This window comes from Sciurus carolinensis, chromosome 10, assembly GCF_902686445.1.
Source record: "Sciurus carolinensis chromosome 10, mSciCar1.2, whole genome shotgun sequence".
In the NCBI taxonomy this organism is placed as follows: Eukaryota; Metazoa; Chordata; class Mammalia; order Rodentia; family Sciuridae; genus Sciurus; species Sciurus carolinensis.
The window spans coordinates 128074570-128097126 of NC_062222.1; the positions used below are offsets into that span (position 1 = coordinate 128074570).

At 45.9% G+C, this 22557-nt stretch overlaps 1 protein-coding gene across 1 annotated transcript; it reads left to right on the forward strand.

Moving 5' to 3' along the window:
- Positions 1 to 463: 463 nt before the first annotated feature.
- Qdpr (quinoid dihydropteridine reductase) lies at positions 464 to 21267 on the forward strand. The gene is made up of 7 exons (XM_047567148.1): positions 464 to 660; positions 3156 to 3248; positions 6797 to 6893; positions 9445 to 9585; positions 15555 to 15663; positions 17706 to 17789; positions 20571 to 21267. Exons 1-7 carry the CDS (start codon positions 562 to 564, stop codon positions 20674 to 20676), a joined length of 729 nt encoding a protein of 242 aa, XP_047423104.1. The 5' UTR covers positions 464 to 561; the 3' UTR covers positions 20677 to 21267.
- The last annotated feature ends 1290 nt before the right edge of the window (positions 21268 to 22557 follow it).

Genomic DNA, 22557 nt, shown 5'->3' on the forward strand with positions numbered 1-22557 from the left:
GCAAAACAGCTTCTTTTTCTTCGGCCACCAAATAAAGCCATCCCTTTCCCTCCTTCCCTCCGGTCCTTCCATTCCAACTCTCCTTTCTTGGATACTGATTTTGCCGAAGGATGTGCTTCCGAAGGGTTAGCTAACAGCATTACCTTTTGCAATCTTTCCCAAACCCCAGGGGGCCAGACTATTATTCACTCCTGAGGAAACTCAGGCATGGAAGTCGCTTAGGCCACACAGCTATCAAACAGTGGGGCAGGCAGAGTCCGCACTCTTAGATAAATAATGTGTTTTAGGAAGTTTCTCCAGCAATGGACTTCCAGGTCCGCGCAGCAGCACTCTCCCGCCCTCACACGCCAGCCCCGGGCTAGACCCTCCTGGATGATAGGCGGCCGGGAGGCGGGGCTTTGCTGGTGTCCACGCCCCCGGGGCGGGGCGGATGTGGGCGTGGCCGCAGGCGCAGGTCCCGGCCGCCGAGCTCTCCTGGCAGAGTGGAGCGCTAGGCGGCGCAGCGGGCGCGGCGGTAGGGTCACGGCCTGGGGAGCTGCGGAGCCGGCGGGGAACAGCGGCATGGCGGCGGCGGCGGGCGAGGCGCGCCGGGTGCTGGTGTACGGCGGCAGGGGCGCGCTGGGCTCGCGATGCGTGCAGGCCTTCCGGGCCCGCAACTGGGTAATGTGGCGGGTCGGGGGCCGCGGGCCTCTGCCACCAGGGGCGGGCACTGTGGTGACCGGGCCCAGGGCTTCTGGTGCAGCAGGGAGGGCAGCCAGGAGGAAGCCAGGACCCCAGTGCACCTGGGACACGAGTGCCTGCCCGTGCGCGCACAGGTCTGCAAAAGCAAGTCTCTGTCTTGCAGACACGCCGGCCCCTGGAACGGGGCCTTTGCGCTGCCAGCAGCGTGGTGGCGGGGTGGTCTGCTCCCTAGACCCTCTCTGGGCCCAGAAAGTCTGGATGAATTCCTAGGGGAAGGAAGAGGAGCTGGGGTGAGAATATAGAAGGACGCCTCTAGATTTAGACTCCCTGTTGTCTCCGGTTGCTAGGCCCATGACGATGAATTGTTCACTTAATGCCTGCCAACCTCAGTTTCCCCATAAGTAAAATGGGGATTAATGATGGTGTTTACCCCTCCGGGGTGTTTTGAGGAGTAAATGAGATAATTGTTGTTGTTGCAGGTAGATTATTTGACTCACCCGCCAAAAGCTATTTAAATGCTAGTTATTATTGATCTTACTGTTACCACCCCTGTTCCTTTAGCTCCTTTGGACCTGCGGGTTTGAAGACAGCCCGAAGCTGCTGCCAGATTCTTTACAAAGAATATTTCAACTACTTTGCATAGCCAAGTGTCCAGTCTCAGACGGTGGCAGGTGGAACAGGGCCCAGGGGAGGAAGTCAGGGACTCTTGACCCATCTGCTCAGCGGGGTTTAGCACATGGGTCTTCTCTGCAACTGCCACTTGCTCAGAAGTCTGTGCTGGAGTTCTGGGGCACCTTCCTGGGAGTTTAGTTAGCAGAGGCAGCAACCTGGGTAAGGGAGTCCCCTTGAACCAGAGGGAGGGTCCCAGGGTTTTCTTCTCTCTCAAAATTTGGTACAGGAATATGCTTCTAAAGTATTCCAAACGCATCTTCCCCTCCTCACCCACCTGCTTAGAATCTGGGAAAGCTGGTTAGGGTGTCTTCCTAGGTCTGCAGAGATGGGGGTTGAGATGGTAGCATTGAAGGAATGTCTACTAGGGGCTAGGCACTGTGCTTCTATGCATGGCAGCGCTCCGACTCCTAATTTTATTTAGTCCTCCATGTAACTTTAATGGGGTAGATCTGTTAGTGTCAGTGTTGCAGATGTGGAGGGCTGTGCTTTTGCTTGGCAGGGGGCACTTTGGTTTCCCTTCCATTGGGGTGGAGTCTGATGAACTGATTTACCTCTGACTCTTTCTCCCCTCCCTTGTTGGCTCCTTAGGGAGGACTGGAATGGAGTCTGTCTCAGTGTTCCCCATGGCTTGTGGTGTACAAGTAATGAGAGTTGTTGAATGAGGCTGTGGCCACAGCTTAAGATAGAGATATTGACCTCTGGGGCCTTCAGACTGAAGGACCCTGGAGCTTTCTGAGTAAGAACCCTGTGTCACCAGAGCCTGGAGACTTAGCATCCTCCATTTCATGACTTTCTTATGCTAACCCTTTCAGTCATTAAGGACCCACTCTTTATGGGTGGGGAATGGCTGCAGTGCTTGAGGCCTAAGAGTCTCTCAGTGGCAGAGGTAGCATTCACTTTCACTCCCAAACCCTCTGCCATAGACAGGCATCCTCCAAACTACCAACCTCTATAGGAGGAATCTGGTCAGCCACACGCTTTCGTACAAAGAGCTAAGAAGGGTTTTATATTCAAATGGTTAAAAAAACAGAAGAAAGAACAATATTTTGCCACATGTGAAAATTATATGAAATTCATATTTCAGCATCTGAAGATTTATTGGAACACAGCCATGCTCCTTCATGTCCCTATTGTCTGTAGCTGGCTATGCTCTGCTGCTGTCATAACAGATTTGAGTGCTTGTGACAGAGACCATATGCCAGCAAAGTCTGAAATGATTACTATCTGGCCTTTCCAGGAGATTTGCTGACTCCTGGTGTCTCTAGAAGTGAAGAGAAGTGAGGGGAGGAGGAGGGGTGTTTGGAGGGAAAATGCACTGGGATGAGGTGAAGTCTGGGGCTAAAGTCGCAAGTCCCTGGGAGAGGTCAGTTGCCACTTCCTTCTCTCTTGGGTTTTCATTTACATGTTGAGTGTCTTTAAAGCAAAAGTCCGAAATGCTCCCAAAACCAAAACTTATTTGAGGGCCAGCATGATGCCCCAGTTGGAAAATACCATGCCGAGAAACTTTGTAGCATGTACAAAATTATTGAAAACATCATATGATATTACCTTGAGGCTAGGTATAAAGTATGTATGAAACATAAGTGCATTTTTGTTTAGACTTGGGTCCATCCCAAGATATCTTCTTATGTATATGCAAATATTCTAAAATCTCCAAATGTCCAAAATCTGAAAAATGCATTTTAGATAAGGGATACTCATTCTGTAAGCCTCTTTTCTGTCTCTGTTTCCCCCATTTCTGGGTGTGGATCTTAAAGGAGTAACAACTTACTGTCTCTGAATCATAATTTTTTTCTCTCCAGTGGGTTGCCAGCATCGATGTGGTGGAAAACGAGGAGGCCAGTGCTAGTGTGGTTGTTAGGATGACAGACTCCTTTACTGAGCAGGCTGACCAGGTAACTCCAGAAACAACCCCCAGGGTTCTGACTGGGAAGCCCCAGGGTGGGCTTTCCACTGACTGTGTGTTCTTTTTTTACAAGTATTATTTCTGTAATTATGAAAGTGATTTGTGCTCATGGAAGAAAATTTGGACAAAGTGATAAAATTCAAAGACAAATCATATAATCCATATCTGAGTAGCTCATTGTGGCCTGTTTTCTTGCCTTTCCTATGCATACTGTATTGTTATTACTTTTGAAAGTTGAGGTAATTTTGCATTTTATATACTGTGATCAACTTTTTTTGTTCTTTTAAATTTATTCTGTAATTTAAATTCTTCAGCACGTAAAAAAATCTCTTTGGGATGTTTACTTTTTCATATTGGTGATTGGCCACAGTTTTACTCATTGCAACTTATTGTACACTTCGGTTCTTTTTTGCAGATTTTCATTTTCCTTTTATTTTTTATTATTTATCAAAAACATTGTGGTGAACATCGTTGTCTACATAGCTGATTTTTGGTGTGTAGTCTACAGTGTGAAGTTACCTAGTTCAAAGGATGACTGTTAATACAGATTATTTTAAAATTAAAAATTGTATGCATATCATAAAATAAACTGAACACAGCTGTATAAATATACAGGGAAACTGTAAAATGCTTCATTTTCTCTCTAAGATAGTGTTATTCCCCAAAAGGAATCACTGTTAACTGTAGGGATGTTTGGGGAAAATATTTTAGAAGCTCCTAGGCAGCTCTACCTTTCTGGAGGGACCATTTCGAGTTGCCGGGAGGACTCTGTTGAGTGTCTCATGCTGGTGCTTAACCCTCATGCCTCAGGAAACCTCCAGGTCATTCTGCACGATATCCCATTTTTTCACAACTATTCATGAGGCAGGCGAGTGGGTCATTTTATGGCTGCGATCACTGGGTTTCAGACATGTAGTGCCATGGGCATCAAGCTAGTTCCTGGTGGAATCGGGGCAAGGGTTCTGACACTAACTTGGCTTCTAAGTGGGTCACCTTTTCCTTTTCATGTAGTTGTGCCCTCCCTGATGGTCTTAATACTGTTGGGTGTTTTCTGATCCTTGACTATTTTAACAAATTCAAAGACTTTTTAAGGTGATATGTGTGTGATGCAGAAAATACAGATAAGCAAAAAGAAGAAATCGTTTATAGTTCCACAGTGCAGTTAATACATTTTAAAGTTCTTTTCCAATCCATCTCTCTAAAACATATGTATGTAATTCTAAAATATTTAAGAATAAAACTGAGCATAACTTGCAGCTCATTTACTCTTTCTAAAGCATCAGATTGATGTAGGGTAGAAATAAAAGCCAGATGAATTTATTATAGAACATAGTCATCTTTTGCTATCCATGGGGAATTGGTTCTAGAACCTTCTGTGGACATCAAAATCTGCAGATGCTCAGGTCCCTTATATAAAGTAGTGTAGTGTTGGCAATAACCTGCACAGCCTCCACATACTTTATGCCCTCTAGACTACTTATAAGAACTAATACAGTGCTAAACTAATATTTGTTGTACTTTATTGTTTAGATAATGATGACAAGAACAAAGTTTATACGTGTTTATTACAGATGTAGTTTTTCCCTTTGAATATTTTCTGTCCAAAGTTGGTCAAATCCTTGGATGTGTAGCCCACAGGTATGGATGACCAACCGTGTTTTCATTGTTCTTACCTTTCTTTAATATGATCCTAATGTTTGCTTTACTTAAGTGATACCGATTAACCTTAATGAGTTTAGTAATGAAATTGACTTGCCTTTTTTAGTTGCCAGGCACTGTTCTGAGTACATTATTTACTTTGATACATCTAGTCTCCATAACACCCTCAAAACAAAATTTCTAATTTTATCTCCCTTTTAGAAATGGGGAGAGTGAGGCACAGAAAGACCCTTGACATTTGCCAAGGTCAAACAGGTAGGAAGCGGCGTGGTCGGGATTTGAACCTGGGCAGTGGAAGTTTAATGACTGTTCTTTTAACCACTGTGCTAAGCTTCCTCAGATCAAACTACTGTCATGTGAACAAAGTAATCAAAAAACTAAATGGAAAGGCAGTGCCCAGGCTTGGCAAGCAGCACATCTTTTGGGTGTGGGTCTCTGCAGTCAGTGTCTCCTTAGTTCCTGTTTTCTGCAGGTTCAGATGTCCTTGTGGGTTTTTGAATGTGGATGTTGTCCCCACCTGAAACTTGACTATAGAGTGCATCTGTGAGACAGAGACAGAGAAATGCCTTAGTTATTATGGGCTCAGCTTTTAAAATGATGTATTTCTGGCCCAACAGTGGGATAGTCATTTTTTAGTTTTAATGCTCCACAAGAAGAAATTCAGTCCTGAGACATGTAAAATTGGTCAATGGGCAGGAAATTCAACTAGTGACAAGATATGAAGTGAGAAAGACACTGAATCTATAGAAGATTCTTGAGCAGAGAGCAAAATTTAAGCGGAGGGAATTTAAATTTAAATTTAAATTTTATTGTAAAAGTAAAGTGTAATGTTTTAAAAAGAAAAAGAAGTCAAACAGGTGCATGGTTGCTGGCTCCATGTGTCCCTAAAAAGTAGACCATGCCAGGTTAGGCATGGGTTCTGTGCATGTGCAGAAGCTAACCCAGCTTCTGGCAGCTGGCTCTGGGCTCTGGACACAGCTTCAGAGAGAAGGGAGGGGCTGACGGGTAACTCTGAGCCACAGGAGGAAGGTCAACAAAAGATGCATCAGGTTAGGTAGAGGCCATGGGAGATTTGGGAAACTTCTTAAAACCTAAGTTAGGTGAGGTGTGTCGCCGAGGGAAGATTGGTCTCCACTGGCAATTGAAGGAGCAGTTGAGTCCTCAGAAACTTCCTGGGAAGAGGCAACGGACTGAGGTGTTGCTGTAGAGACACTGGGTCTTGATTTAAATCTTTAGAAGAATGATCTTAATGTGCGCTCGGGAGGCATTACCTCAGCCATTCTAGAGAACCCAGGAAGAGTTGTGGTCCTTGGCCAGAATGGCATGTCTCACCAGATTGTTCTTTTAATAAATTGGAACAAGAGGGCATGAATGTATTTTTTGTTCTTTAAAATTTCCAACAAATATAGATCATTAAAATGAACCCCATGTACTCAGTATTTACCAACATTTTACCATTGACTGTCTTTTTTTCTTGTGCTTAATTTTTGATATTTTTCTGTGAGTTACAGTTAAAGGGGTTTTTGTTTTGGGGGCGAAGTAGAGCTGATTCTCTTCTCAGATTATGATTCCATGATTTGGGAAGGAAGTCTGGAGTGGAATTCACTAGAAGGTTAGCTATGGGCCATGAAACCTGGGTTTTAAATTATTATGAAGAGGCTCTAGATTGCTTATTGAAAATCCCACTGAAATGTAGTTGGGCTTCACTATTCAAAACACTCCTCAAAGGTGAGTCTTTCCATCTCGTATCTCTGTGTTAAATTGTCAGCACTATAAACTGACATAAAATGAAGAGGAGGAGAAACCGAGGCAACTGTTGGGATGCAGGCTTCTCCGGCTGCCTTACCGCTCACGCATCTGCTTGTTCCCTTGCTCAAGGTGACTGCTGAGGTTGGAAAGCTCCTGGGTGAAGAGAAGGTGGACGCCATTCTCTGTGTCGCTGGAGGATGGGCTGGAGGCAACGCCAAATCCAAGTGTGAGTTCTTTTCTGAGTTAATCATTCATTCCTCTCTGCTCTTTGTCCGGCTGATGTGGATCAGGTGTTGACTAGATGCCAGGCCAGCTGTTTTTCTGTATGTCTCCCAGAGTCTTTACAATAGCTCTGTGCCTTAGTGCGTTTTGTGCTGCTATAACAAGAATACCTGAGAGTGGGTCATTTATAAAGATCAGAAGTTTATTCTTACAGTTTTGGAGGCTGGAAAGTCCAAAACTGAGGCTTTGGAATCTGGTGAGGGCCTTCTTGCTGCATGATCCCATGGTGGAAGATAAAAGGCAAGGGAGCATGAGAGAGGGGGTGGGTGGGGGGGCGCCTGAGCCCCCTTTGTCAGTAACTGACTCCTGCAATAATGACATTAATCCACTCATGAGGACATAATCACTTTTAAATGTCCCACCCCTCTTCACTGTTGCACTGGGGGTTTAAATTTCCAACATGTGAACTTTGGGAGACATATTCAGACCATAGCACCATCATTAATGCCTGTTTGGAGGAGAGAGTTAGCATTGAATTTGAAGCTCAAAGTAGAGACAGAATGAAATCAGCCTTGCTTCTGCCCAGACTTTCAGGGTTTATTCTGTTTAGGAATTGAGGGATATAAATGAACTTGACAGATTATTCTGCTGGTCCAAAGAACTCAGAGGTGAGCTTTTGCTGAATCTGATTACATTTTTAAACTTTTTTATTATGAACATTTTCATACATATAGAAAATGCACACAAGGTTATCAGGCTATTTCACCAACCTGAGTACCCCATAAAATACCAATCTCACATTTAAATGTGGCTCACAGAACTTCAATTCCTCTTTAAGTGACTTTCTTTAGTAAGTGTAAAAGGGATGGTAAAATTAGGAAACTTCCATTTTCTTTATTGATTGCTGTGTTCGAGGAGGCTCCGACAGGGTTTATAAGGAGGCTCTAGATTGCTTAATGAAAAGTTTGTGACATTGTTATGCCCTCCAAGTAGACTCAGCGGTTGTTAACATTTGCTGAATGCTCTCTTGCTTTCTTGCATGCCTGCACTCTGTGTATTGCTTTTTTGTTAACCATTGGAAGGAAAGTACATGTCACCTCACTTTAGCACGCACCTTTCCCAACTGTGAGCCTGTTTTCCTACATTATGCTGACACCATTGTACCTATGAAGATTGACAGTAATTCTATAAAATAATGTCAAATTGCAAATTGTTGCTGTTTTTAATCTCTTAATGTAGAATTATCTCCCCTGCCTCCATGAGGCTTTTTATTGAGTCCCAGGTAGTTTTCAGAAATAGAATGTCCCATGTTCTGGATTCCACCAAATTCTCTAAGGTGTCATTTGATGTGTTCTCTACCGCAGTGTTCCCTTGTGAACTGGTCGTTAGGTCTAGAGACTTGCTTAGATTCATGTTAAACATTTTCAAGGTGGGAGTTCTTCCCAAGTGGTCTTGTGCACTGAACATTACATCACATTGGAAGCCCAGCATGTCAGATGACCCTGCTCATGGGAATGCCAGATTCGATGCTTGGTTGAGGTGCTAAGCATCAGACTTCCATGTTTTCCTGTTTGCATAGAGTAAAAGTGACCCATTGGATTGTATATTGGGACTGCGTGTGAGTACACTCATCCCCTAATGATTTTAAGCAGCTGTTGGTGACCCCTGCCTAAAGCCATTATAGTGACAACTGGAAAATGGAAGTTTTCTGATTTTATCATCTCTTTTACACTTATTAGCCAAAGCCGTGGAAAGAGGAATTGAAGTTCTGTGAGCCACATTTAAATGTGAGATTCTGTGTTTTGTGGGGTAGTCAGGTTGGTAAATAGCCTGATAACCTTGGGTGTGTTTTGGAAGCAGGAAGTGATAAACGTGGGTCCAGCACATTTTTTCCTCATCTTTTTTAGTAGGGAAATGCAATCCCTGGTGTGTGTCTGCTGCCCCTCTATCAGGAGGGCATTCTTTCTGGATCCTGGGGTTCCATGTGTCCTGTAAGTCGCCCCTTGGTGGTGTGACACATGCTGCCACTTGTTCCTCCTGCCTCTCTGGCAGAGGACTGAAACAAGTGTGATGAGGTTCTTATTCCAGCTCCCTTTGACGTGTTTCTAAAGCTGACATTAGCCTTTCAGCCACAAACAACGTAGCTCTGACCAAGCCCCCTTTATGGCTGCGTGGTAACATCCCTTGGATTTTAGCAGATAAAAGCCCACATAGTCATTTAGGTTTTGTTTTCAATCCGACGCCTTTTGTAAAGTGAAACAATCTTTGATGCCTGTGCAGCAATCTGGTGACTCCAGATTTACTTGCTAAAATTCATTGGCTAAAATTTTCCCGGTTAACAGGTGAGGAAGCTGAGACTTGGTGGTCACATGACTGGGTTTGAGCCTGTGCCTGCCCCTCTGACTCCCCAGCCTGTGCTGCTGCTATCAGACCCTGTTGTAGATGGGGGTGGGGGACCAAGGAACTGGGGGGGCCTCCTTGAGTTAGGGCTACATGAGTCAGGTTCTCCTTTGGGTTTCTTCTCTGGGAATCTGAACCCACATTTTTCTGCTCAGCTCTCTTTAAAAACTGCGACCTCATGTGGAAGCAGAGCATGTGGACATCGACCATATCCAGCCATCTGGCCACCAAGCACCTCAAAGAAGGAGGCCTCTTGACCCTGGCTGGTGCCAAGGCCGCCCTGGATGGGACTCCCGGTAAGCCTTTATTTTCCAACTGTGGAATGGGAACGTTTGCATTGTGTGCCAGGGCTGCTGGGCCTTCATGGGATGAGGAATATTAAAGCCCTTTATGCGCTCAGGTGCTTTACCGTTGGATGGATTTTATCCCTTTTATGTGTGACTCTTTAGTGTGTGGGGGGGTCCTGATCTTTTCATTTGCATTTGTCCTTATGTTCACAGTGGTTATGGAATCCTACAGTGTGGCACCCCCTATCTGTCCATTATCTGTGGTCCACCCAGGAGCGAATGCTGTGGTAGATATTCCCTGGCAGATAAGCAGGTGTTCTCATCATTGCACGTGGTCACCTGTCCCAGGGAAGGAGCTCAGCAACTGGAAGTTGCTCATCCACTCTGGAATGAGAGACCAGGAGTGGATTCTTCATTCTGTTTTCTCTGAACAAATTTCTGCTGTTGTTTCCCCAATTGTACAACAGTGACAATAATATCCAACTTGAAGAGCCACCCTAAATCTGTAGAGCTGTAGATAGTAGATAGTGCCCAGCGTGTGGTAGGACCAGTACATGGAAGGTCTTGCTACATTCACATCAAATGTTCGGTCTTGTTACTTGTTACTCCTTGCCTTCACACATATCTTCGTTTCATCCTGGGGTGGGTACACTGTTGGCTGTTTCAGTGTACTGGTCAGGGAGTTGAGTGCATTGTCTAGGTCCATACAGTAGAGATGCAGACTTGCTTTGAATGAAAACCCTGACCATTTTTGCACTGTTTGCTGTTTCTGTTACGTTGTGCATACCCCAGTGTCCTTTGCATTTTTCATTCCCTGGGACTGCCATACACTGGATGGCTTAAACAAGAAAGATTCGTTTTTGGGGCTGGCGAGATAGCTCAGTTGGTAGAGTGCTTGCCTCTCAAGCACCAAGCCCTGGGTTCAATCCCCAGCACCACAAAAAAAAAAAAAAAAAAAAAAAGAAAGATCCGTTTTCTCACAGTTCTCGAGCTTACAGGCGGCTGCCTTTTACCTGTATCCTTGTGATTTTCTGTGTGTGTGCCCTGTTTTCCTCTCCTCGTCTTCCATGTGTGTGCCCTGATTTCCTGTCCTTATGAGGACCGTATTGGTCCAGGTTCCCACCCTGATGACCTCATTTTAACATAATCATCTCCTTAATGACTCTTTCCAAATATAGTCAGATTCTGAGGGACTGCTGATTAGGACATCGTCATGTGACCCTGGGGGATGCACATCGGCCCATTGCACAGGGCGAAGTGCACAGAGGGGAAGAAAGTGCCTCCTAAACTCCTGTTTTTTTTTTTTTTTTTTTTTTTTGAAGGAAACCTTTTTTGGATCTAATGACCTTGGGCACATTCTCAATTTTAATGTAACTCACTGAACTGTGAAGTCTTATTAAGTAGTGGTTTCTTGCCACTCATTTTCTTACTACATTTCTCAGAGGATATGATCATACAAGTCCGTGGCTGTTGCAATAATTAAATCTGTTTAGACGTTAGATGTCCGTTTGGTTGAGGCTGATTTTATTAAAGGTGACATAGGCCAGAGGCACTGGAGAGTAAATACAGAAATGAATAATAGTTTGATATTTAAAAACAAAACCCTGGGACTGAAAGACTAATTTTTCTAAAGGACAAAGCAATATTCTCTCCTTTTCCCTTGGTTAATAAGTTTAGAGGGTCCCTGACTTTGAATAGTGTTTCAGTTTCCAGTTTTTTGACTTGCAATGATGAGACGATCAATGTTCACTTTCAGTACAGGATTCAGCAGTTTACACGAGATAGGCTCTTGTTAGATGATTTTACCTGACTATAGCTTATGGAAGGACATGAGCGTGTTTGAGTCAGGCGAGGCTGAGCCATGCTGTTTGGTAAGTCAGGTGTGCTAAATGTGTTTTCAACTTGGGGTTTCAGCTTAGCATGGGCTAATCAGGGTGTAGCCCCATCATAAATTGAGGAGTGTCTGCATCCTCCTTTATGTGCCCGCAGGCCCTGGAAGCACCCACACTTCCAGGTCTTCTGTGGTGACTGTCACACTTGCTCACTACTACATATTTGGCAAGTTACTTAACCACTCTGAGCCTCATTTTGTTATTTGTGAAATGAGGATAAATAGTGATTCTCCTGTATATGGCTGTCGTGACGTGTGTGCATCTTGATGGAGGTAAATGGCTTAGAGGGTGTTGCAGCGAGTCTGTAGGCAATGTGAACTCTTAGTGTGCTCTCCGGGCTTACTTTTGCCCAATTACTCCTGCTTACTACAACGTACGTAAATTTGTCTTTAAACTCTTAGGTTAGATGTTAAGCTAATTCGAGGCATGAGATCTTTTTGTTGTTGTTGTACTGGGGATGGAACTGAAGGTCTTATTTGTGCTAGGCAAGCTGAGCCATGTCCCCAGCCCCTTTTAATTTTTCTTTTTGTGAAAGAGTCTCACTGAGTTGCGCAGGCTGACCGTGAACTTCAGCCTCCCAAGTAGCTGGCATTACAGTCCTGTGCACCATGTACGACGAGTTATGACATCTTTCAACTTTGGTTCAGATTCCCACCCCCCCCCCAACATTTGGGGAAATCTATACTTTGAAAGTAAATGATGAATCAAGCTTAATATTCCCTCAAACTCAAGAAGATTTGTTAAAAAATGAAATAATGGCTTTTGCTTGGAGAGATACTGAGTAAATGTCCCCCCTCTTTCCAGGGTTGTATGTGAGGGCTGTTTACTGGAGGATAAATATTCTAAAGCAATGGGACCACTGTGCAGTGGTTGGAATCTTTGTAGGGCGCACACTGATCATTTTATAATTTGGAAGAAAGTGTTTATCTTCCTAGCGAGGTGCACTTTTTATTGATTTTGCAAAGTAGGTCTTACCCACTTTGTGTGTCCAGAGGTGCTGTTCTGTAGAGCTAAGCCATTAGGGTTGCTGGTTGCTTTCTCCCCTTCCCTGGATTCCCTTTCTGTTGTTTGAGTGGAGTGAAAAGAGTCTTGGGACTTTGCTGAGTTTGTCATGTTTTTAATCCACAGTTGGCTTCTTGACCCCTGATTAGACAGAGAAGTGCAGGATGGGGAAATACTCTCTTTGTGCCTCTGAGTACTTTTTGAGACCTTGACCCTCTTTTGCAATTCTTGGTGGTTTGTGGAGGCTGGTTGGTGGTTGGTTCCTGGCTGGGCTGTGGCGCCCCTCCCCCTGGGCCTGGCTGCCTCCTCAGCCTGGCTTTACAGGTGCTGGGGTTTTTAAGCAGGCTGCTGAGGTTTGGAAGGAATAGTGACTTTCTGAAGGAGGAGGTGTTGGTGGGATTACCTGTGCTCACTGTTGCTGTGATAGCAGTATCCAGTAAGCAGCTGCAGTTTGTGTGCAGTGGGGAACACAGAGGGGCGGGACACCCCGTTCCTACCACATCTGTGGGGCAGACAAACATACCCTAATAAAAGGCATCTCTTGCTTCAGGCTGCAGATCCTCATTTTAAATAGTGGGAGGGAAGAAAGACTTATAGGTAGCATGATAACATGTCAAAATTGGCTCAGGTGGTATGCCTTGCACATATATAGCTTATTGTACATCAGTTAATCTCAGTAAATTTGTTAGAAAACAAGTATAATTTTTTTAGGAATCTACCTTGTTTGGCTAGACTTACTGGGTCAAGCTCTATATGCATGATGTCACTTTGCAGAGGTACCTAGGTGCAGTTGTTGTCCCTTGATTACAGGTGAGAAAACCAAAGTTCAGCAATGCTAGGTGACTCGTCTAAGACCACTTGGCCAGGAAGTAGTTAGGGGGTAGTAAGTAGCAGATCAGTGTGGGCGCTGCATTGATCCCTCGACTTGGTCATTGTACTGTGGGCTTGTGGCTGGAGCAGAGACTGCTGTGTTCAGGGCTCAGCAAAATGCCCTGCGGGAGGGGAGCCCAGCTCTGGGGAGATTTTGTGGCGGGACCTGATTTGATAGTTTGAAAAGAACCTATTTCAGCGCATAATCATTGCTACTGCATTAATTAGATTCATGAGTATCCTGTGCATCCTAATCTTGCATCAAAGGCAGTTTAGTAATAAATGATTTTTAATAAAAAAGATTTTTAATATAATAAATAAAATGGCACATTTTTTAATAGCTTAAATAATGGTCACACCCCACTTTTTTGCAAAAAAATTTGGCATAAAATCTGTGACAATTATGCAGTGAAATATGTAGAACTTAAGGGAAAAGGTGAGAAGGCAGTGCATTAGTTTTTATTTAACCAATTTTATTAATCAGTTTTTTAAATTGGAAAACTAACCAGTGCTTGCAGTAAGCGTCCACGTGGAGCTGAAGGAGATACAGAGAGTAGGAAGATGCCCTCCCACCCAAGCCCTGGTCCTGCCGCTCTCCCTCCCCTGCTCTGCCAGTCTCGCCTCTGTGCACCCTTCTGGAAGCACCTCTGTGTGTTCTGTGTGCACCTGCACGACACCAGTCCATTCACATGTTTAAAACAATAATTCAGTGGCTCTCCAGCTGCTTTTTTCACTTCCTCGTAGATTGTTTTTTCAAAGTTAGTTTGTCTGGAATCCTGAGAAACTAAGGTCGGTGGAGCATTGGCCCAGCTGTGATGAAGCAGAGCCCCAGGCAGAACTTCAGCTTCACACTCTTTTGAGGACCCCCACTTTGATGAAACCCCGTTCTCCACCCTCACCTGTTGCTCTTTCCTGATAAGAGTGATTGAAATACTTACTGAATGCCACTCTTTGGATTGGCCTGCACTGTTAACTAACAATTAAGGCCCCTACCTCTGGAGCTTACCTCCTTCTGGGAGTGAAAGAGCCTGTTGGAGACATAAGATGCCTCCCTGTATAAACTGCTAGTGACGTGGGCGTTGGTATTGCGTTTAGGGGGAATGAACTGGAGGCTGAAGGGGCCGCTGACATCGCCCAGTGGTCAGGAACCACGCCTGGGGCCAAACCCTGGCCTGGAACTCAGAGCCTAGTTCCTTTCTTGTGGGCTGTGGGACTCCTCCTTGCAGCTGGGAATTTCTTCGTATTCCTAACACTGGATCTGTGAATCCACACGTAGAAGAGGCTCCACGGTGTGAGGGTTCAGTGGGGTTTCGGTGTCTGAGAGCGGGCAGCCCCTGGCAGCTCCTCCCCAGCTCTGGCTTTGTAGGCAGTGGAGTGGTGGCAGTTGGGCCCAGTGGTAGTAAAGAAATAATCCAAGGCCAGAATTGCCAGTCCTGTCAGAGTGAGCACAGGCAGCTGTTCCCCGTCTCTGGCGAGGAGGGAGTGTTTTCAACAGCTGTAGACTCCTGACGATGCCAAGAGGAAGAATGGAGAGCTGTCCTGGGGGGGCGCTTTCTGCCCCAGCTCCCAGCAGAGCAGCTCCCAGGCAAGTGGGCAGCTAGTCCCCTACACAAACCTGTGCTTCCCGCCCGTCAAAGGGGCTGTCCCTGATGTGGTTCCTGAGGCCTTTCATGGATACAGCCTCCTTTCATGGATCCTCAGCCTTGTGAATGAATTGGGATCTGAGTTACCACTTCCATTTACAGGTGGGAAAACAGGCCCAGGGGGTCTGTGATTTTGTAGTCGTTGGTAAAACAGGAGAGCCCCACTTTGTGAATTCTGAGTCCAGGATCCTTCCCACTGCTTCCTGTCACCAGCTGGGGAAGAAGAATCGGCAGTGACACAGGGATCTCTGTGCAGCCTGTGTTCCTGGAGCCTGGCCAGAGGCTACAGCCCCTGCCTGCCTGCTGACCCCATCCCCTTCTTCTCTCTGCAGACTCTCATATGTGTGTGTGTGTGTGTCTGTGTGTGTGTGTGTGTGTGTCTGTGTGTGTGTGTGTGTGTGTGTGTGTGTGTGTGAGTGTGTGTGAGTGTGTGTGAGGTGCCCTGCTTGAAGAAGGGCAGATACAGCTGTTGATAAAGCTTTAATGAACCAGATGCACAAAGGAGATCATACATTCTGGGGTCACTCGGGAAGCCAGTGGTAATCAAGCTGTATTTTTCCCCATTTCCCAGGGATGATCGGCTACGGCATGGCCAAGGGTGCTGTCCATCAGCTCTGCCAGAGCCTCGCGGGCAAGAACAGCGGCATGCCACCTGGGGCTGCTGCCATCGCTGTGCTCCCGTAGGTGCTTGGGGGTTTCCCGGCTGCCATTCACCTCTGCCTACCTCTGTCCACCCCTGTCCAGGGCCAGGAGTTGATGCTTGTCAGGGAGTCACTTTCTGCCAGGAACTTGTATGTGCATCATCTCAGGTTCTAAAATCCACCAGAGACCCTTAAGATGCTTGTCTTAGTCCATTCAGAATACTTGAGGTGGGTCATCTATAAGCAACAGAAGTTTACTACAGTTCTGGAGGCTGGAAAGTTCAAACTCAGATGCCAGCAGGTTTGGTGTCTGGTGAGAGTTATTCCTCGCAGATGAGGCTCCTCAAGCCTCTGTCCAGTGCATGCAGATGAAGCCCTCACGGCCTCATCATCTCCCGAAGGGCCCGTCTCTTGATCGCACACCTGTGGATCAGGGCCGGGTGGCGATAGGCAGCGGGAGGGGGCTTACGGCCTGTAGCGTGCACCTGCAGCCTTGGGATTATATTGGTTTGTCCAGATGGTTGATTAGCTGGTGGGATGGGTCTGTCCTTTTTGCCTCTTTTTTTTCTTGGTTTCATTTTTTTTTCTCCCTGCTTCCTTTAAAAGTAGCCTACATGTTTTACCAAATGTAGCTCTGTTGTTCATGTTGTTATGAGATCAGTGTGTGTGTGTGTGTGTGTGTGTGAATGTGTGTGTATGTGTGTGAGTGTGTGGAGTGTGTGGGAGTGTGAGTGTGTGTGTATGGAGTGTGTGTGTGAATGTGTGAGTGTGTGTGTGAGTGTGAGTGTGTGAGAGTGTGAGTGTGTGAGTGTGTGGTGAGTGTGTGTGAGTGTGTGTGTGTGTGACTGAGAGTGTGCGAGTGAGTGTGTGTGTGTGTGAGGAGTGAGTGTGTGTGTGAGTGTGTGTGGAGAGTGTGTGTGTGAGTGTGTGAGTGCGTGAGTGTGTGCGAGTGTGTGTGTGTGTGAGTGTGAGTGAATGTGTGAGTGTATGTGTGTGACTGAGTGTGAGTGTGTGTGTGTGCGAGTATGTGTGTGTGTGTGTGTGTGTGTGGCTGTGCATGGGTGGAAAAGTGAAGGAGGGTTTGTGGGAGGATATGGGAACCATGGCTCTTTTCTGCCTGTGATCAGGAAGGAGGTCCCCAGTTAGTGTCCCATGCGGTGGCGGTTACCTTGGCAGTGGCGTGTTCCTTCTCCCTGCAGGAATTCCAGCAGCAGCTGGCCTGCCTCTTGCCTCCAGTCCTATGAAGGGACACTGGGGCTGCTCAGAGACCTCGCTGACCACCTCTCCAGTCCCTCTCAGTTGTGAGGATTTTCTGTGAACACCCTGCAGCTGTTTTGAGTGATTCCTGAGGTCTGCATGTTTTGGAGAGATTCCTACATGTGTGAACTCTATATGTTGTTGCCAAAAATTCCAAAGATTTCATGGAAAGTGGATTTGTACTTAAATGTTTAATATTTTAGTATTCTCATATTTGAAATAATGCTATTCCAGTTGAATCCTTGGAAATGAGTCTGCTACACTTTAGGGAGTGTTTGGAGACTTAACAAAGCAATTTACTTCAGTAAAGACTGTCTTTAAAATAAAGGCAGGCCGGGTACTGTGGCTCACGCCTGTAATCTCAGCTACTTGGGAGATCGAGGCAAGAGGATTGTAAGTTCAAAGCCAGCCTCAGCAACTTAGTGAGGCCCTAAGCAACTCATTGAGACCCTGTCTCTGATAAAATATAAAAAGGGCTGGGGATGTGGCTTGGTGGTTAAACCCCCCCTAGATTAAATTCTGGGTACCAAAAAAAAAAAAAAAAAAAAACGGGAAGGCAGAATGTGGCTGTTCCCATCTTGTTCTTGATGGCCTCAAGGGTGAGTTGTAAACAGCCTGGTAGAATTACGCTCAGGTGTGATTTCTGTTAGTGTGGACAGCTTCCTGGTCTCTCTGGTTATCCTCCTGTCTGATTCTCAGATGGATGTCTGTTGGTGCCAGAGGTTCGGGTGCTAATGCTGCATGTTCGCACGTCCCTGCCCAGGAGGACCGGGCGCCTGCTGTAAAGGTGATGCACAGATGACACTCTTCTCTCTGCATTGCAGGGTCACTCTGGATACGCCGATGAACAGGAAGTCCATGCCTGAGGCCGACTTCAGCTCCTGGACACCCTTAGAATTCCTAGTCGAGTGAGTATTTCAGAGCCACTGACTAAGAAACCCCTAGCCCTCCGTCTCTGCCTTTTATGTGCCAAAGGATAAGCCCATGATCTCTTGGATCATCAGTAATCCAGGGGTGGCCTTGTGAGGTTCCTGGGCCTCTCGGGATATGTGGCACCTCAGCATGAATCTAGGGTAGGTGGATTTGAAGCTAAGCAATGGTGGAGGGGTTTACAGTGGGACATGAATCCTGGCTCCCCCCACCCCACTGTCCAGTCAAGCTGAGAATGTTAAGGGCTGTAGGCCTCAACTTGCCCCACTGTATAATGAGGCCACAAAAAGGGTTCAGAGGATGAAACATGTTGGTGTGTGCTGAACCCTTGGCAGAGTGTTGGACCCTTAGCAAGTAAACTCAGCTCCTGTACTGTCATTGCTGATGTGACCAGGGACAGCTGTGTAACCATGAGACTCTGAATGGAAGTCTGGGATCACGTGTCAATCTGTTGAGCCATAGACCTGCAGAAAGCAGCCTTTTGCTGAAATCTTTTATGAACATGGTGGCATTTGAGAGCTCACTGGACAAAGGGTTGATTTGCTCTTTTTGCTTTTCTCATCTTGGTTTCTCAGACACCTCTATTTCATAATCCTGAATTCATAGAGCACCCACTGGGGCCAGGTGTCCCCCTGGGCCGTGGGTGCAGGGCGATGATGAAGCTGCAATCCCGACCTCATGGAGCAGCCAGGAGCTGGAGGCTGTGACTGTACTAGCTGCTCTGATGGCCACAGAGATGTTTGCACAGTGTGGCTATGCTTCAGTCTCATTTAAATTAAATTGGGAGACATTTGGGATTTGCATTTTACATTTGAAACAAGTACCTGCAGTGTACTGGTTACCTGCTGGGGCCAGGCGGCCTTCTGAACACTGCATTGCAATTATTTAATGCTCATGGCAGACTTGCCTCACTTAAGGCTTGGGGACTTGGGGACATTGTGGGGGGTGAGTAACTTGCCTAAGGTCACACAGCAGAGCCAGGATGGAACCCAGGCAGTGTGGCCACCAAACCTGTGGTCTTAATAAGTAGTATGTTGACAGTTGTTTCTGCCCCTGCCAGGAATCAGGCGTAATGCTTTGCTTGTGAAAAGAAAAAAAAGATGGAAGTTGTGGAAGAGGTCAGCTTTGAGTTATGACTGCATTTGAATTTCTTTTTCTCTTCTTTTGGCACTGCTGGGGATCAAACTCAGGGCCTTTTTTTTTTTTTTTTTTTTTTTTTTTTTAATCATTATTATTATTATTTTAAGCCAGTGCTCCCAACAGCACTCGAGAGGGACATTGGCCTAGGAGCCTGACTCTAGATGGAACATCTGGGCTCCCATGTGTGAATTTGTGCTCAGCCAAGACCCCAGAGGGAGGGCTGTCTCAGGCATCCTTGGTCTAGAAATCGTGTTCAACCATTTGCAGTATTTAAGAACTCACTGGACCAGTTGGTGGGAAATCTGCTTTGAAGTGTCTGAGTGCATTACGTTCTTAGCATCCGTGGTAAGGCTCCCTCTCATCCACTCCAAGTTAAGGAGAAGTAAGACATTCTGAGACGTGTGCAGTGAGCACAAGAACCTCTCCACCTCCCAGGTGACCGTCTTCCCCGCGGGGCCAAGCTCTGCCTGCCCCAGGCCAGAGGGCCACAGCACTGTGGTTGTCGACGAGTCCTGCAGGCCTCCCGTTTCTGAGCCGGCACTTCTCTTGGCTCGTTCAGCCCTCAGGAGTCTGAGAGTTGACCATTTGACCACCAGATCTAGCCTAGAAGGTTGCAGGTGGGCATGACAGAGTGTCCCCAGAACCTCTGAGTGCTTTCTAAGTTAAGAAGGCCTCAAGGCCCAGCTGGTGAGTTGTCAGACTCACTCTAATGTAAATGTTCAGTTTTTAAAAAATGTCCCCTACTTGTGGCTATTCCCTGTGAATTCATCATGTCCTTTTTCAGGTTTGTCTCCTAGAGGTCTTCCTGGCTGCCGCGAGCAGACTTAGCTACCCCTCTCCTCAGTGTAGCTGTTACCTACTCCCAGTGCAGCCCTCAGCATGTTTGATTGGAATAGTCTGGTTTCTATTTCTTTTATTTTCATTGCTTAGCACAGCTGTGGGTAGCTTCATGCATGTTTGCTTAAAAAAAATTCATTTCCAAGGAGGTATAAAATGCAATGAACCCCCTTTGTATCTGTGGGTTCTGCAAATGTGGATTCAACCAATCTTGGGTTGAAAATATTGGAGGAAAAATTTGCTTCTGTGCTGAACATGTGCACATTTTTAAACTTGTCTTTATTCCCTGACCATACCGTGCACCAACTGCTTACATAGCTTTACATTGTGCTAGGTGTCTAGATATGATGTAAAGTGCATGGGAGGGTGTGTGTAGGTTACACGCAAATGCTATGTCATTTTATATAAAGGATTTGAACCTCTTTGGATTTTGGTGTCCTCAGGGGTCCTGGAACTAGTTCCTTGTTGATATTGGGGAGCCTCTATTATGCATATGTCTTTCTTTTAAATTAACTGAAGTTCTTTTTACTCACTTAAGGTCATTATCACCATTATAAAGAATTTTAACAATGCAGAAAAATTAAAAAATGTTAAGGTCACATCAAATTTTGTCACTTAGAAATTAGAACGAACGAGAGACTGAACTCCCTGGGACGTGTGTCTGGGATGACCAGGGGCCTTTTCACATCTGCTACTGTATGTCACCCTCTAGCCACTGATGTGAACGTAAGTACGTCCAGAATTTTGCTTTGAAAATGTAAAGCTTCTCTTCTTTGTTCTAGAACCTTCCATGACTGGATCACAGGGAAGAATCGACCCAGTTCGGGAAGTCTAATCCAGGTGGTGACCACAGAAGGAAAGACGGAGCTCACCCCAGCGTATTTTTAAGCTTCATCTTCCGTGCGTGGGAGGGGCCTGCCGTAAAAGTCACTAACCTGTCTCAGCGTGGCCGTGTCTGCCCTGTGTCTGGCCTGTGTCTTATGTAACCCTGTTTGTGGTACGGGATAGTGAGTCCTGGTTTTCTCTCACCTAACGTTCATTTGTTCTCCCAGGACAGTGTAGTATGCTCGTGTGAAATAACGTGTGATGGGGCCTGCAAACAGCACGCCAGTCTGTGCTGACCACACGAGGGTGTCTGCACAGCCCGCCTGTGTAGCAGCATGCTGGAGTGCTTTTGGGACCCTCGTCTGCCCGCGACAGTGGCTGTTGTCTCCACTAGTTCAGTGATTTCTTGGTATCGGATCATTTTGAGAGCTGAGTTATTTTCAAATGTCAAGTTTATGTCATAGATGTAGTTTTTGCGACCTTTAATTAAACTGCCTTAAAACTACTTTTGTGGTGTCAGCAAAATCCCCTGGACTCTTTCATGGTGTCCTTTTCTTGTGCAGTTGCCAAGTGTGCCCTGGCCTAGGGCTAAGTGTGCAAGAGAACTACTGATAAATCTTTCGAGTGTTTTTCCTAATAAATGCACTTCATTTACTGTGTCGTCTTCTTTAACCAAACTGAACGTTACATACGGTTGTCATGGGTGGTGCAGCAGAATCACGGGCTGCCTGAGGTCTTTTCATCTGGTGTTCTCAAAGGGGACGAGCAGTTTTTTCCACACAGTGGCTGTCTGTCTTGGGTACATCTGACTCTGAGGGTGGTGGCTTGGCCCTGTGCCTCTGGAAATGGCTCTTCAGGTGATTCAGGCCCATGGTTACATCGTGATACACTCCAGCGTAGTCACTTTGCAGGTGAGGAAGTAGGTCCAGAGAACAATTACCACGGTTGCCAGTAAGTGCCAGGACCAAGCCCAGAACCCGTCACCAGACGACTCCAGCTTGTAAAGCCCTATCCTATGTTTCTTCTTCTTCTTCTTCTTCTTTTTTTTTTTAAGGTGTGAAATTCACATAAAATTAACCAGATTTATAAAATAAAATTAAAATCAAGGTGAGCAATCCAGTGGCATTTACACATCTACAAGGTTGTACAACCGCTGCCTCTAGGCCCAAAATATCTTCATCATTCCAAAATAAAATCCAGCGCCCCTCAGCAGTTCCTTTGCATTGGCCCCATGGTAGCTGGGATGGGGACAGTATTTCACTGTATGTGTATAAACTGCAGTTCTGTTTATTATCATCTTTGGTAGACATTTGGGCTCTTTCCTCCTGTTGGCTGCTCTGAGCATTCATGTACAAGTATTTAGACACCTGTTTTCAATTCTTGGTTAAATGCCAGGGAGGGAGGTTGCTTGGTATTACGGTCATTTCTTTGCTTAACTTTTCGAGTTTATTTAATTTTTTTGTTCTCATCACTATTCTGCAAGGTGATTTTTTCTTAGTATTACACGAAAGAATGTGGGAACTCCCAGAAAGGTAGGGCTGCTTGTTCAAGGTCTCCCAGCTAGAGAGCAGCGCACCTGGATCTGGAGCACAGGTCCAGCTGCTGATAGCACCTACATAGTTGCCCAGTCCCTCCCAGGTCCAGTCCCCCATCTCATCCTCAGACTGTCGAGGATGGGGGCTGGGGTGGTGCTCAGCAGCAGAGCACTTCCCTAGCGTGCATAAGACCCTGGGTTTCATCCCCAGCACTGGAAAGTAAAACCAACAAACGAATACCTAGGTTGGATGGTTTCCATTACTGATTTGAGGAAACAGTAAGTTAAGTGACTTGCTCGGGGTCCACTTCGATTCAGGAAAGCTGCTAGTTTTTATTCCACTGAGAAACCAGACCTACTAAGTAATGATTGATGTTGTGTTTTTATCAGCAAAACTGAACATCATGTCA